We start from the raw sequence: 13,249 nt of genomic DNA, 5'->3' as shown, positions 1-13,249 counted from the left end.
AAACAGTTCGCGACCGCTTTGACAGACCAGCGCACTTTCCGGCAGCTTGCAACTTCAGTTGCACAGTCACAATGCCGTGGACTGTGACTCTCTTCAATCTCAGTAGTGCAGTGCAGACATTCGTGTTCTGAAACGTTGTTGCGGGATTGCAATGCCATTCTTATATGCTTGACGGGATTTGTGGCTGAAAACATCGAAATGAGCACCACGTCATGGATCTTCAAGCATCCCGGCTACCGATCGCCCGCCATCCAGACCAGGGACGCGCTCTCCTTTGAGCCTGGGGTGTCTTGTGTTGGTCTCGTGTTGGTCATGCTCAATACAAAGTGGAAAATCGCTGGCTGAAGCTGAGAAAATTGGGCGATGGCTCCATTGCCCAATGTGTACATCCTGTGTGCACTGTGTGATCGGGGTGCTGGTTTGAAGCGCAAGCCTGCGTGCAGAACCTTTCGGAGCTTCGGTCAGATGTCTCATGATGTCCTACGAGCTCCACAAAACATTACAAGCTGTTCACAGTTGAATTCAAGGAATTGAACGAACCAGGTGGGGCCAGCACTCCTCTTTGAAGCCCCGCGGCAGGATCGTAAATCGTTGGTGCGCCTAGGCCAATGGCACTTGCCTTGGCCACTGTACAAAGGTGACGGCTGATGACGTATGGAAAGACCCAAGCAGAAGACGCTCGCGTCACGCCAAACAATAAAGTCGCTTTCCTCCTCTCTCGCCTCATTCACATCACACCCCACCAGATACCCCAAACAACCGCACAATACTTTCAACCCATTCCATTGTTTCAATTGCACTTGTTTTATTTGATACCCATTTGATACCCCAAGAACACAGAACATCATGTCTACAGGAAAGGCGGTCAATCGTGAGTAACCCCGCAGTCTTTCAAAACAGGCTGGCAGCACGTGAGCGCGCATTCAGCACGACCTTGAAAGCTGTCACTGCGCATGAATGGATCAGGGACTGACTCCGACCAGGACCGGTGGACGTAAAGCAGAAGGAGGCTGATGTTAACAACAAGCTTCAGCTCTACGGGATCTTCCAAGGTATGTAGCTGATTCAACAGCTGTTCACAGAAGTATGAGAGCGCTAATGATAAGACAGCATTCTCCAACGGCAAGGTTCCCTCCAACAAGCAGATCGATATTGCCCTGAACTCGGCGCTTGCATCAAAACCTCTCAGTTCACCATCCAAAAAGCTCTCAACAGAGGGTCAGCAGCTTGTCGGCGATTTGAGGAAGGTCATCGAGCAGGCCAAGATCCTACTTCTCACCAAGAATGAGGGCAACCTCCTCCAGGACTTCATCTGGAATGCTGAGCAGATTTCCGGTGGAAACCAGAGGCTCCCTGGCGCACCTGTCGACAAGGAAACCGCCAAGCAGCACGGTAACGAGGCACTTGACGGCCTGCGAACGTTGGGCACTCTACTGATCTCCAACGGACAATTCAGAAAGCTTCTTTCCGATGCTACAACTCTCCTCCGTGACATTGCTGGAGACGCCGCCCAGAACACTGCCAACAAGGTGAAGCCTTCCGAAGATGCCCTCAACCAGATCGACCGTCCTGCTGAGGACAACACCTGGCACGAAAACCCCGACATGTCCAAGGGCAACCTGAAGGAGACTCTGAGGCAGAAAATTCCCATCGGCAAACAGGAGGCCAAGCAGGTCGCCGGTGATGTAAACCAGGCTGCTCATCCTGACGGCTCCCGTGATCTCCGTGACACCGCTCAGCTTGCTTCTCATGAAGCTCAGTCTGGCAACACGACAAGCATGAATGTCCAGGACGGTCTCCAGCAGGGCAAGGAGCAGTTGAAGGCCCAGATTCCCGAGGAGGACCAGGACAAGGCTCGCGCCCGTCGCGACCAGCTCAACAACTACCTCAAGGGCAAGATGCCTCAGGAGCGCCGTGAGCAGACCATCTGGCGCCTGAAGAAGATGATCGTCGAGGTACAGGGTCACCAGGATTATCAGCGTGCGATTGAGACTCTTCTTAGCCTCGCTGAGCGTTACGCCGGACACGGCAAGCAGCTCGGCCAGCAAGGCGCTGGAACCGTGCAAGGTGCGCATCAGGAAGATGACGCTCTCACTCGTGCGGAAGCTGACATCAAGGTGTGTATCTAGATTTCCAGAAAGTGAACAAGCATTGGCTGACAAATATCAAGACTCTCCTCGAGCGCTTCGCCAACAGTACCTCCGCCGATGACCTCATCGACTCCATCAACCAGATTTACAGGGACGCCGATAAAGACCCAGAGCTTAAGGGCTGGTTCAGGCACCTCAATCAGTACATCCGCAAGTGCTTGCAGCAGCAGGGCTACATCCTTGAGGACCGTTCTACCGAGGAGTGGAATCAGATCTACGACCAGGGTCACGAACTTCTTCGCGGTCGCTACCGTGGCCACACCGACCGCATTGCCGACGAGTTCAAGTTCATCGGTCAGCAGTTCGATGCTGATGAGCAGAACAGACAGTTCGCTCAGTCTGTCAACAAGCTCTTCCTTGATCTTGGTAACGACGAGAATGGCAAGACTACCTTCAAGCCTCACCTCGTCAAGGATCTTACAGACGTCATCCTTCCTGGTCTGTTTGAGAGCGTCCAGTACGTTCCCATTCCTCGTATCGAGTACAGCGATCCCATGGCCGATGTTATCATTGAAAATCTTGTCATTGAGAGTGACAACCTTGCTCCCAATGTCATGGAGTTTGGCTCTGACAACTACTGGCGCTGGGGACGCAAGTCAATTACCAACAAGAACAAGAACAAGGTCATGCTCTCCGTTTCGGGTGTCCAGATGGATCTTCGCGATGTCTCTTACTACCTGAAGAAGAAGCAGGGTTTCCCCTCCATCACCGATAAGGGTGTTATGGACATCTTCATGGGAGGCTCTGGTTTCAGCTTCAAGGTCGAGCTTGAAACTGCCGACAAGGCTCGCGAGCACGCTCAGACCCACTTCTTCAAGGTCACCAAGGTTGAGACCGACATCCAAAACCTGTCCATCAAACTCAAGAAGAGCAATCACAAGCTGCTCTTCAACATGTTCAAGCCTTTGTTGTTGAAGGTCATGCGCCCCGTCATCCAAAAGGTCCTCGAGAAGCAGATCAAGGATTCTGTCAACCAGATTGATGCCATGCTGTACGACGTCAAGAAGGAGGCTGAACGTGCTGAGGCTGAGGCCAAGCGCAACCCCGACCCTGAGCACCTCCAGAACATGTACCAGCGCTACGCTTCTGCCGCCCAGAGCCGCGTCATGCAGGGTAAGCAGAAGAAGGAGCAGCTTAAGGAGAAGACGAAGGACACCCAGGTCAACGTCGCTGTCACGCAGCACGACTCCATCTTCAAGAATATCTCTCTGCCCGGTGGCATTTCCACCAAGGCCACCGAGTACAAGGAGTTGGCTGCCAAGGGTGACAAGTGGGAGAGCCCTGTCTTCTCCATTGGCTCCGCCCGCGAGACCTCTAGCCTGCCCCAGGTTGCCAAGGTTACTCGCAAGCCTCACGGACGTGCTGGTGGCTATGACTCCACCACCACTCATACCGGTACTCGCTCGGGCACTGGTTCTAACCAGTACGACGGTGCTGGTGCTGGCCTAGGTGTTGGTGCTGGTCTCACTGGAGCCGGTCTTGCTGGCAGCCAGGGACTCCCTGATCGCTCAGGCCATGGTTACCAGACTAGCCAGATCGGTACCGGACCCGGCAACAGTGGCCTTGCTCAGGGCCATCAGCTCCCCGGACAGACTGGCACATACCCTGCGGGACTGAACCAGCAACAGCTTGGTGGCACTGGTGAGGGTGTTTACAACACTCAGTCCTCTACCCACCCCACATCCACTACCAGTCAGTTCGTTAACCAGGTCGACAACGCCTTCGACAGCGCTACCGGTCACGGTCACGGCGACGGTGTTGCCTCCACCACCGGCTCCGGTGCCCCCGTCCAAGGTGATTCTCAGTTCCACACCACCTTCGGCGACCAGAATCCCGTGTTCCAGGGCCGCGCCTAAGCGTGATTGATTGCGATTCCCCAGTGCATCACTTGACTGCCTGATGACTTGCTGGGCAGTTTACGATAATGACTTCCTGGATGATACCACGATTGCGCAGAGCGCACAGAACATGGACATGGGTTTTGGTTTTTAGGTCAGCTGCGTGCTAAAATTTCCTGCTGGTAGTAATAGTTAATACATGAGGTCTTTACACCGCCACTCTGCTGTTAGTTCTTTAGCGGGTCGTATCTCTCACCAATCATCTTTGTCGTCCGTTCTCCGTCTTGTTCCTCCCCGCGTAGAATATTGTCTGTGGCTCTTCTTTGTCCACTCATATATGGGTGGCGGAACGTCATAATGTACCCGTGATCTTTCCATAGGTCGCCGGCTTGTGTACCATCCATCCTCCTCATTCCAATGGGTCCGTCTTACAGATGGAGGGGCCATAGTAGGAGGCGAGTAGTGTCGCCGGGTACGGCGGTCGTCCAAAGCGATAGTCTCGTTGTAAGTTCGTACTTCCGGTCTCTCTATGCGAGCTGTCTCACGGATGGTCGGATCGGGGGCCAGGCGGCTGTGGCGGTCACGCTTGGTACGTTGTAAGTACAACTCCACTGGCTCATTTTCGAACGCATAGCCGTTCTGCTTGAAGGGCTCCGTGCGCAAACCAGTACGTGGCTCAGGAGCCACAGGATCAGCAGCGCTTGCATAAGGCTGCCAGTGCATGGTAGGTTCTTCCAATGTGTATTGCCGGCGTGGATAATTGTGTCCTCTGCTCCATGTATTGTTGAAATCTTCAGGTCTCGGGTTGGCGAATTCGGCTTCGTCTGCAAGACTGCTGAAGTCGAGCGTGCTGTTTGATCCTGTTACTGACGTTCGAGCCAGCTTGCGCTGAGCTACACTGATACCTCTTGCGCCGATATTGCGGTTTTGTTTGCCTGTAACTGTCCGATACACAGAGTTGAAGACGTCCCGTAAGTCGTCGCCGTTGTAGCCGATGTATAGTACTGATCCCATAGTGAAGGCTGTGAGTGGGATTGCGATCACCCAGAACAAGGTTGAAGAGCTGTCCATGTCCCTGATGTCGGTCGTGTTCATGCCGAGAAAGGAAGTGACGAACGACAGCGGGAGGAAAATTACTGTGACTATGGTGAAGACCATGATCGCCTTGCCATGATCTTCCTCATTGATCTCAAGACTCTGCTTTGTGCTGTCTGAGAGTGGACCACACCTGGCGAGCAGATATCGATACTCTTGATCTGTCATCTTCAAGCTGTCTCGGCAAGATTCAAGCAGCATGCGTTCGTATGGGAACATGGCGCGGCGGCCAGGTATATCCTTCTCGTATGTTTCGTCATCAAGGACGCTCATATAATTTGATATCAGCTTGCTTTGCTGCGTGTTGACTTCTTGCAGAGCGGCAATCTCCTCTTGAAGCAGATTGATAGAGCGCAGTAGCCGTTTCCCGGGACGATGATTGACTTGGAATTGCTTTGAATTGTCAGTGTGATCAATAATGAGAGATGATACTAGACACTTACGATAGTCGACAAGTACTCCCTGTACATGTCACTGACTGTCATGCTATTCTCTAGTGGCTTCACAAGAAGCCTTCTCATCAACCAACCACAGACGTACTCTGGACTGAGCGAAAGCCTTTTAAACACCTCCACGGGTTCTTTCGACTTGACCATGTAGCAAAGCTCCTCACGTGCCGAGGTCAATGCCTGCTGCACTCCGTTGCCAAACGCTTCGATGACTCGCAGGCCTTCTGCAGAGAACGGCAGAGCCGTCATGTACTCGGGTGCCTCGATAGCCTTTCTTCTGTCGCTGAAAGACTCCTCAGTGAAGAACAATGATCTTTCAGCAGCGAAGTAGAAGACAAGTAGTTGGCGAAAGGCATTGAGAAGCGCGTGTGGTAAAGTATACAGAGCGGACATCTGCCCGTCTTCGTTGCGTACACCGTCCGATAGCTCCTTAGCTTGGACGAATAATTGCTGCGCTATCTTGCGTACTGCCTTGAGTATACTTGCCGTTCCCTCATTCCACGTTTCCAACTCTTTTTGAGAGTAGCTAGCGATCCACTGCTCAGGTTGAACATGATTAGAGATAGCAGCATCTAAGAGCCGAAGATGCTTGTTCAAGTGCGACACGGCTGCCTTAGAGGTCTCGTACATCTTGTTCGAACTGCATCTCCTGCATCTCTCAAAAGTTCGCTTGACCTTCTGAGATGGCACCAGTATATTGTGATTGTCCATGTCTGGGCGAACAAACCATCCTTGCGAGATCTGGGGCTGCCGGGCGCTCTCTGACATTGACCCTCCGTCTCTCAAAGGTGATCTTTTGCAGGATACGTTTGCGATATCAATGATGCTCTTCATAGCACCCCATAACTTCCGTAGCATCGTAGTCTTATCCACGTGGCTGACAAATAGTGCCAATGTGCTCTGCACGGTCTCATAAAGCTCGAGTGTCTCCTTCGCGATTGCATGCCTTTGGCGATCCACCAGTGCTTCGTGCACTGTAGAGGAATCCACCATGAAGCTCTTCGATTCTCCACTTATAGTGAGTAACGGTGGGAGTCCTAATTTCACATGTGCTGTGGTTTCCTCGGGGAGACTGCGATAGTAAGCAGTCGTCGTGAAAGTCTCTTCCACTGTGCTGTACGAGCCATGGCTGCTTAGTACCACCGAAAGCATGGCTTTTTCGACATTTTGCAAGCACCGGATTGACGTCTTGATGTCATCGGGTATTAAAGCTTCGGTCCTTGTCTTCTCCATGTCCAGTGCTTGAGGCCAATGGAAGAATGGAATAGATGGCGATGTGCTCTGGGGCGTAGTCTTCAAGCCAGTTTTGTTCTCGTCATCTCCAGGCTCGTCGCTTGACAGTTCCAGGTCGATGAAGATGGCGTCTCTCTGTCTGAATATACCAGGCCACAAGTCGGGCGCAACCTTGACAATACCGTCCGATGTGTGCCAAGAGAGTTGCAGGCTTTTCTCTGTTTGAGAACAGGCGGAACACAATCTCAACTCTCTGAGCCTTTGCTCCATCTGGAAGAACGATCGACATTCTTCCCGGGTATAAAGCAGACTGCGATGGTCCCAATCCCTCAACCTGATAGTAGCGGTCGCAGCCTGCTCATCCATTTCCTGAAAGCGACTAGTCTCAACAACCTCAATAGACTGCACAAAGTCGTTGGACAGTGCTCCATGGCCGCATGTAGCCACCAAGTTGGAACCTATGTTCAACATCCAAATATTTGGGACATGAACTAGAGCATTGCGTCGCTCATTGCCGAACAGCCTGTGGGCTTGCTCTGCATCTCGATCTTGGACTGGCTCGAAGGGATAGTAAGACTCCATGAGCGTGCGGGACGAGAACCGATTCGTAGTGGTTGAAGTCTCCTTAGACGGTGTCTGCAGATCGAAGTAGGGTATACAGCTGAAGATGACGCTTTGCGGGTCTGTTTGGTGCTTTTCATCGGCTCTAAGCACTGTGCCAGGCTCGATGAACATACCTCCTAAGAAAACTTTGAGCTTTTCCTTTTCGACCTTGTCAAGCAGCCGTCGCACCAGCTTTTGCAGCCGCCCGGATAGCCCAGAGATGATCAGACAGGTTTGTCTGAAGCTCGCAAAGTCTAGTCGTTCAGACTGTACATGGAACCATCGTATGCTGACGTCGGGGTCGGTAAGAGGAGTTCGTGGCCCCGGCAAAATATGAATCTGTAATGAAGTCCGGCTATCTGACTGAGCCGAAACTGCCTTTGCGATGCTCATAAGCTCTGCGTTTCCGGCAAACACCTTTGTGTCGCGCTTTTTCGCTTCATTGTTCGCACCATCGTCCATCGACTCCTGATGTGGAGGTACAGGGAACGTAGTGTCAACTTGGAAGATGAGGATGTTGCCATCTCCATCAGTTGGCACGGTCACTTGGCGGAGAAATTCATCGGGAACCTTTTCTCGAGCTTCGCTGTCAGCTCCATCACTCACACTGCTGATACTGTCGAGTGCTAACTCTTTATCGTCTTCACTAGCATCATCACTCCTGTGCGATACACTTCCCTCCACATCAAGTAGCTCTGCGCTCTCTGCATCGCTATCCGGAAGTATGGCCGACAGTTTCCGTTGCCGATACCGAGGTGTAGGATCGTCCGCGTAGGGGTACCGCGAGGCTATTTCCGGGTTCAGTATGTCCGAGTTTAAAACGATTTGCAATATTGCGGACGGTCTAACGACCTGCTCCCAGCAAGAAGGCAAAATTGTGTTACCATCCCCATCCTGAACGGTGAACTTGTTGTCCTTGACTGCATCTGCAAGATTTTGTCGATTTCGAAGTCTGTAAATCTCATCAATCTGCGCTTTCGTGTTCTGAGACACAGTCAGTGAAGTACAATGCGTATGGAGTCGATGAACGCGCATTCCACGGGAGATATGGCAGGACGTATCGATCTCCATCATGAGTCTTAACAACAATTGTGGCATTCCGTGCAACTTCATGTTGACAAGTTTGGACAAGTGGAATCGTTGTCGTAATTTCGTCATTCCCTGCTCCTATCGGGGTGGTTCTGGTTGAGTCCAGGGATCCCATGGTTACAACTGTTGGCGATTCCATAAAGAACCCCTGACCGCTCTCTTGTGAAGTGGAAGCCATGACAGGCACTTTGCGCGTCCACGAACGAAAAGACTGCGGTATGAGGGGCAAAAGGCAAAGGCGAAAACATGAGCTTCGATCACCCCAACGATATTGATTGATGATCAGCTTCCAGCCACCTTCCCTTTAGCGCTGACACTTTGCTCGTTTGGGCGATGAATCCGCGCGCCAACAGCAGTAGATCCCTGTATCCTGTCCAGTCACGGTCGACACAATGTTGTTGATGTGCAATCATCGATGGTGTTGAGCTGGATTCAGTCTGATCGAAGGCGAAGTCTACCTGGAAGGCCGTGATGAATAGAAAGCTGGAATAGATTAGCGTAGCGCTAGGTACCGGTACCGTGTCCGTGCGCGCAATGCGCGGATTGCCGCAATGCGCCAAACCACCAAAACACGCACCTGCAGAATTGAGGCTGTAGAGCCACATAGAATAGCTATTATCACGAGATTTTGTAGTGGATAAATCTATATAGATGTGCAATTGTTTTGACTACTTAAACTTCTTACGTGGAGCGATTCTGCGGCCACGGGAGTTGTATACAGGTGGTGGTGATGGGGAGCGCGTCGCATCAACAGCATGACTACTACTACCTCCACCACCACGCTTTTTCATTGTTTTTGGCTGTAATTGACGTGAGGCCTGCCGCTTAGCCTGATTAGGTAATTGGATACTTTTCTCAGCGTTTTTATCGTGTTTTTGGGCCTCTCTGGCAGCCTTGCGTTTTGCTACTTCTTCAGCCTCCTTAGCACGCTGTTGGTCACGCTCTTTCTTCTCTCTTGCCCGCTTCTCACGCTTCTCCTGAGCAATTTTCTCGTTGTATGCCTTATTAGCACTCCTTGTCTTAGCTCTCTCACTCTTTTGGAGTTCTTCTGCCTCCTGGTCTCGTTGTTTTGCTCTCTCAAGTGAGCGTGCTCGGTACCGGCACCGGGAGCGCGGCTACTTCGCGTTCTCAACTTGCGTTCCATCTCCTCAAAAACTTGTGGAGATCATTTCACCACTTCACATCTTAAAGTAGAATCATTGCTCGGTTCATTACATGCCTGGCGCATTATCGCCCACTACTTGTTAAGAAGATTTTTCGAAATGGTCAAGGAACAAAATGCACCTTTCTTGAACTTTGAGTTTCCACACAGTAGGAACTCTACTGTGAAGGTGGTGCGGCTGTGTTCTGACTAGACTCCTTTCTTGCGATGAATCCAAAGCGTGGACTACCGTTATTCATGTCGAAGATCTGCAAGGATGGTCAGTGCCTGGCTTCTGTTGTATTTCTTGAATGAGACCACTTACTGCGTACATAGCCTTCAGTACCGCGTCTCCGTATATGTCCATGCCCATCGAACCCCTGCTCTGGATGCTTCCATACACCATACCATTTCCTGCATCAGCGAAGCCCAGATCCTCCTTCTGGAAGGCGATCATCGCATCTCCAATGGCAAGCTGTATGTCGGGGAGATCATCTGCGGATGTGTTCGAAGGGAATACGTAGCCTTGACTGCTTTGGTCGTACTTGGAGCCAGGAATGGCCTTGTAGACAGCATCTACGAGACTGTCATCGACTAGACACAGAGTAGTGCCGGTATCCATGATTGAGGTGTTTCCAGAACGGGTTATGGTCTCTCCGTTGATGGTAGCAGATGTTGACTGAATCTGCCAGAATCCCTGGCTCCTATCGACATCAGCATAATTGGGCTCAGAGGCCCCACTGGCTGCTAAGGTGTCCTGATCGATGAATCCGAACGTGTAGAAGCTCTGATTGGCTGTCAGTGCATGAGTCGGCGCTATCACTGCATACAGCCTCACCTTTCCTTTATCAGCCTCATCTGCATCACGCCAACTGCCCAGGTACGCAGTAAACAGCTGCTCCTTTGCTGACTTCTGTGTGATGATGTTGTCAACTGGTGTCTCCTGTGGGTCTGGTGACACCGTGTTGATGGAGCTGAAGGCAAGACCCAACAAACCACTTCCGTTACCCTGGTTACTGTCAGCAGTGTTTATCTGAAGTTCTTACAGCTTGTACCTCTTCGAATTGCTGCGAAAGTGTCTTGGCCAATTCCACAGCCTGATTCTCGACCTTCAGGCCGCCTAGGTCTAGCACATCGGTGCCAACATCGCCGCTCGCCGAGGAAGAATCTCCGTACTGAATCTTCCAGGTTTCACCGCTGAGCTTTCTGAAGGTACTAGATTTCTTCGGGTCAAATACGACTTGCTGATTGCTGGCGTTCGCCTTGCTCAGGGTACTTTTGGGAAGCTCAGTCGACCAGACCTGTGATTGTGAGCTTGAGGAGCGTCATATCCATGGTTGAACATACCCAAAGGTCAGAAGAGCCAGTATCAAAATCTAGATATAGCTTCTGCGCTGGCGTGCCGATGCTAACCTCACACAAATACAATGAATCGTTCTGGATGTCTTCGGCAGGGACCTCGCCTTCGGTGGCTCCGTTACTTGATGCTGCAGCCTTGCTCTGTGCGCTCTCTTCCGCAGATGCTTGTACTCGTTTTTGTAGAACATAGTGTGCTCGCATGCGTCCGCCGACACGACCAAACTTTCCTTGAGGACGGAAAACCTTAGCCTGAAAGTAAGGACCCGGTTTGGTAGGGTGGAAGCCAACTGTGGTGTTCAGTCACGATACCAAACACTTGACACAGAGTTCTGCCGTGTTGCACTTACACTTTCTCATGGCATGAAGATACGATTTAGTGCCATTGGCCTTGTATGCGGAGTTGCGCCCAACGGTTAATCGCTGAAATGATGCCATATTGTTGATGTGAGGACTTGATCAGTGCAGTTGGGGAAAGCGTTGGTTAAAAAACTTGCGTAGGTTGGTAGAGTAGTAGGTGGGTTGAAGTCGGTGTGTTTAGGAAAAAAATCGACAGGTGCACCTCGTTCCTTTTGAGGACGATGTACGTCGGCACCTGCTATAATGCAATCTTCTCGCCCACCAAGACCTGTCCAACCATTCGCTATGGTCCTAGACTAGTCAAATCATGCTGTATTGATCATCGGACATATTGAACAAGGTTAGAAGCAAGCTTTCCAAGCCCTGTCAAGCTTTCAAGCATCGTGATCAGGCTGTGATTCGCGCCGGCTTCATTTTCAAAAAAAAAGTAAGTGCAACACACTGGTACCAAAATTTGCGACATGTGGCGGCTGCAGATAAGGCAGAACGAGGCCTGGCGAATCGTGAGCCTCAACCAAGTACCCCGCGTATTCATAATGAAGGGTAATATGATGTTTGAGGCTTAACATAGGATTCAAGCCCGGAGTTGCCTCCTTCAGTGTAACCTGTTGGGGACATCGTGTGAGATGTCATGGCCACGGTCTTGTCTCCGTCGCAGAACAAATGATCGAATGCCTGTACGGCTGGAGGCACGTATACGGCCCGTTCCTTGTAGTATCGCCACTTAGGCTTTAGCGTCTGCTGGGGTGCATTTAAGTAGGTGACGTCATCGATACGCGTTCGCACGTTTCCTAACACCACATCTGCAGCTGTGAGCTTCGTCAGAGAAGGCATTCTGCCCCTGATTTAATAAAGCCTCTTACACCTTTCGACCCCTCAAGATTCCGGGGAACGTCGGGGCACACCCGAAATTTATCATAGATGCCGCATTCAAAGAAGCCTTGAGCGTACGCCACAGGCAGCCATCCATCCTTTGCAATAGCACTGTCACAAGATTCCACATCTATTGCTTTTGCCTAGGTGTCCCAAGAGCACATCCCTGGCCAGATCAAGCCACTTTCTGTTGCGCAAGGCGTGTCAGATGTTAACAGTACCCCGCTCGCCAATCGGCAGTCTCACCAGATCGGGACAGACCGACCGCAGCCTCGCAGGTTGGAAGATGGTGTAAGTACTTGCCGAACTGGAATGTCTTCCATTCACTTGATTACATAGCGCATTATGGAACCTCGGAACCCTGAAGACCTTCGCGATGACGGCGGATACATCCACTTTTCCCTAAAGAATCCCAATGCTATCCAGACACTCGAACTCCATGCTGATTGCAGCGATGGATACCTACGAGCCTCTAAAGTACGAGGCGTTGTCTTATGCCTAGGGCGAGACTGCCTGCATGAGCACCATTCAATGTGGGGAGAATTGTCTGCGCATCCCTTCGAATGCGTATGAAGCCCTTGTGCACTTGCGCAAGAACTCAGGCAAGAGGACACTGTGGATCGATGCAATCTGTATCAACCAGTATGACTTGGCAGAGCGGAATCAACAGATTTAGCTTATGGGAGACATCTATTCAAAGGCGGCTAGTTTTCTTGTTTGGCTAGGTATCGTAGATCATAACAGCGATTCAGTTTTCGCGCACTTCGGCGGTGCGGGAATCAAGGAATCTGCCAACAGTGAATTGACTGGCGTCAAAAGTGAAGAGTCGGAAGGAGTGAAGCGCATCGTCCTGCCTAGCACGATCAGACACAGCGCTTGACCTGGCCTTCCGCGAATTCATAATCGGTCATATTTTCGTCGGATTTGGCCAATACAGGAGGCCTCGTTTGCTACAGCATGCTTCGTAGTGCGTGGTCGTCATAAGATCAGCTTTGCTGAATCCACAGACCAGGCACTTGCCCTATTCGTGTCCTGTGCGGCAGTTGCGTCTGTACTGCCGAC

The 13,249-nt window shown here is 51.3% G+C and overlaps 5 protein-coding genes across 5 annotated transcripts; 2 read left to right on the top strand and 3 right to left on the bottom strand.

Moving 5' to 3' along the window:
* Positions 1 to 352: 352 nt before the first annotated feature.
* Positions 353 to 1,176, bottom strand: M421DRAFT_193301 (uncharacterized protein). The gene has a single exon (XM_033588025.1). The coding sequence runs from the start codon at positions 921 to 923 to the stop codon at positions 471 to 473; it is 453 nt and encodes a 150-aa protein (XP_033453531.1). The 5' UTR covers positions 924 to 1,176; the 3' UTR covers positions 353 to 470.
* M421DRAFT_51556 (uncharacterized protein) lies at positions 986 to 4,006 on the top strand (the record flags this gene model as incomplete). The annotated part of the gene is made up of 4 exons (XM_033594943.1): positions 986 to 1,052; positions 1,111 to 2,117; positions 2,171 to 3,545; positions 3,624 to 4,006. Coding segments are annotated over 4 exons (2,832 nt in total), but the record flags the coding sequence as incomplete, so codon positions are not given.
* Positions 4,007 to 4,124: 118 nt separating this feature from the next.
* M421DRAFT_415626 (uncharacterized protein) lies at positions 4,125 to 8,713 on the bottom strand. The gene is made up of 3 exons (XM_033590773.1): positions 5,527 to 8,713; positions 4,245 to 5,476; positions 4,125 to 4,167 (listed from the first exon to the last, which is right to left on the bottom strand). The coding sequence occupies exons 1-3, from the start codon at positions 8,479 to 8,481 to the stop codon at positions 4,155 to 4,157; spliced, it is 4,200 nt and encodes a 1,399-aa protein (XP_033453529.1). The 5' UTR covers positions 8,482 to 8,713; the 3' UTR covers positions 4,125 to 4,154.
* Positions 8,714 to 9,777: 1,064 nt separating this feature from the next.
* Positions 9,778 to 11,392, bottom strand: M421DRAFT_51722 (aspergillopepsin A precursor; the record flags this gene model as incomplete). Its single annotated transcript, XM_033594960.1, has 6 exons — positions 9,778 to 9,867; positions 9,924 to 10,385; positions 10,437 to 10,607; positions 10,654 to 10,899; positions 10,946 to 11,244; positions 11,305 to 11,392. 6 exons carry the CDS (start codon positions 11,390 to 11,392, stop codon positions 9,778 to 9,780), a joined length of 1,356 nt encoding a protein of 451 aa, XP_033453528.1.
* A 1,019-nt stretch (positions 11,393 to 12,411) lies between these two features.
* Positions 12,412 to 13,045, top strand: M421DRAFT_415623 (uncharacterized protein). Its single transcript, XM_033590772.1, has 2 exons — positions 12,412 to 12,478; positions 12,527 to 13,045. The coding sequence occupies exon 2, from the start codon at positions 12,705 to 12,707 to the stop codon at positions 12,861 to 12,863; it is 159 nt and encodes a 52-aa protein (XP_033453527.1). The 5' UTR covers positions 12,412 to 12,478; positions 12,527 to 12,704; the 3' UTR covers positions 12,864 to 13,045.
* Positions 13,046 to 13,249: the final 204 nt, after the last annotated feature.

This window comes from Didymella exigua, assembly GCF_010094145.1.
Source record: "Didymella exigua CBS 183.55 unplaced genomic scaffold M421scaffold_2, whole genome shotgun sequence".
NCBI lineage: Eukaryota > Fungi > Ascomycota > Dothideomycetes > Pleosporales > Didymellaceae > Didymella > Didymella exigua.
This window is presented reverse-complemented; position numbering and strand designations above follow the sequence as displayed.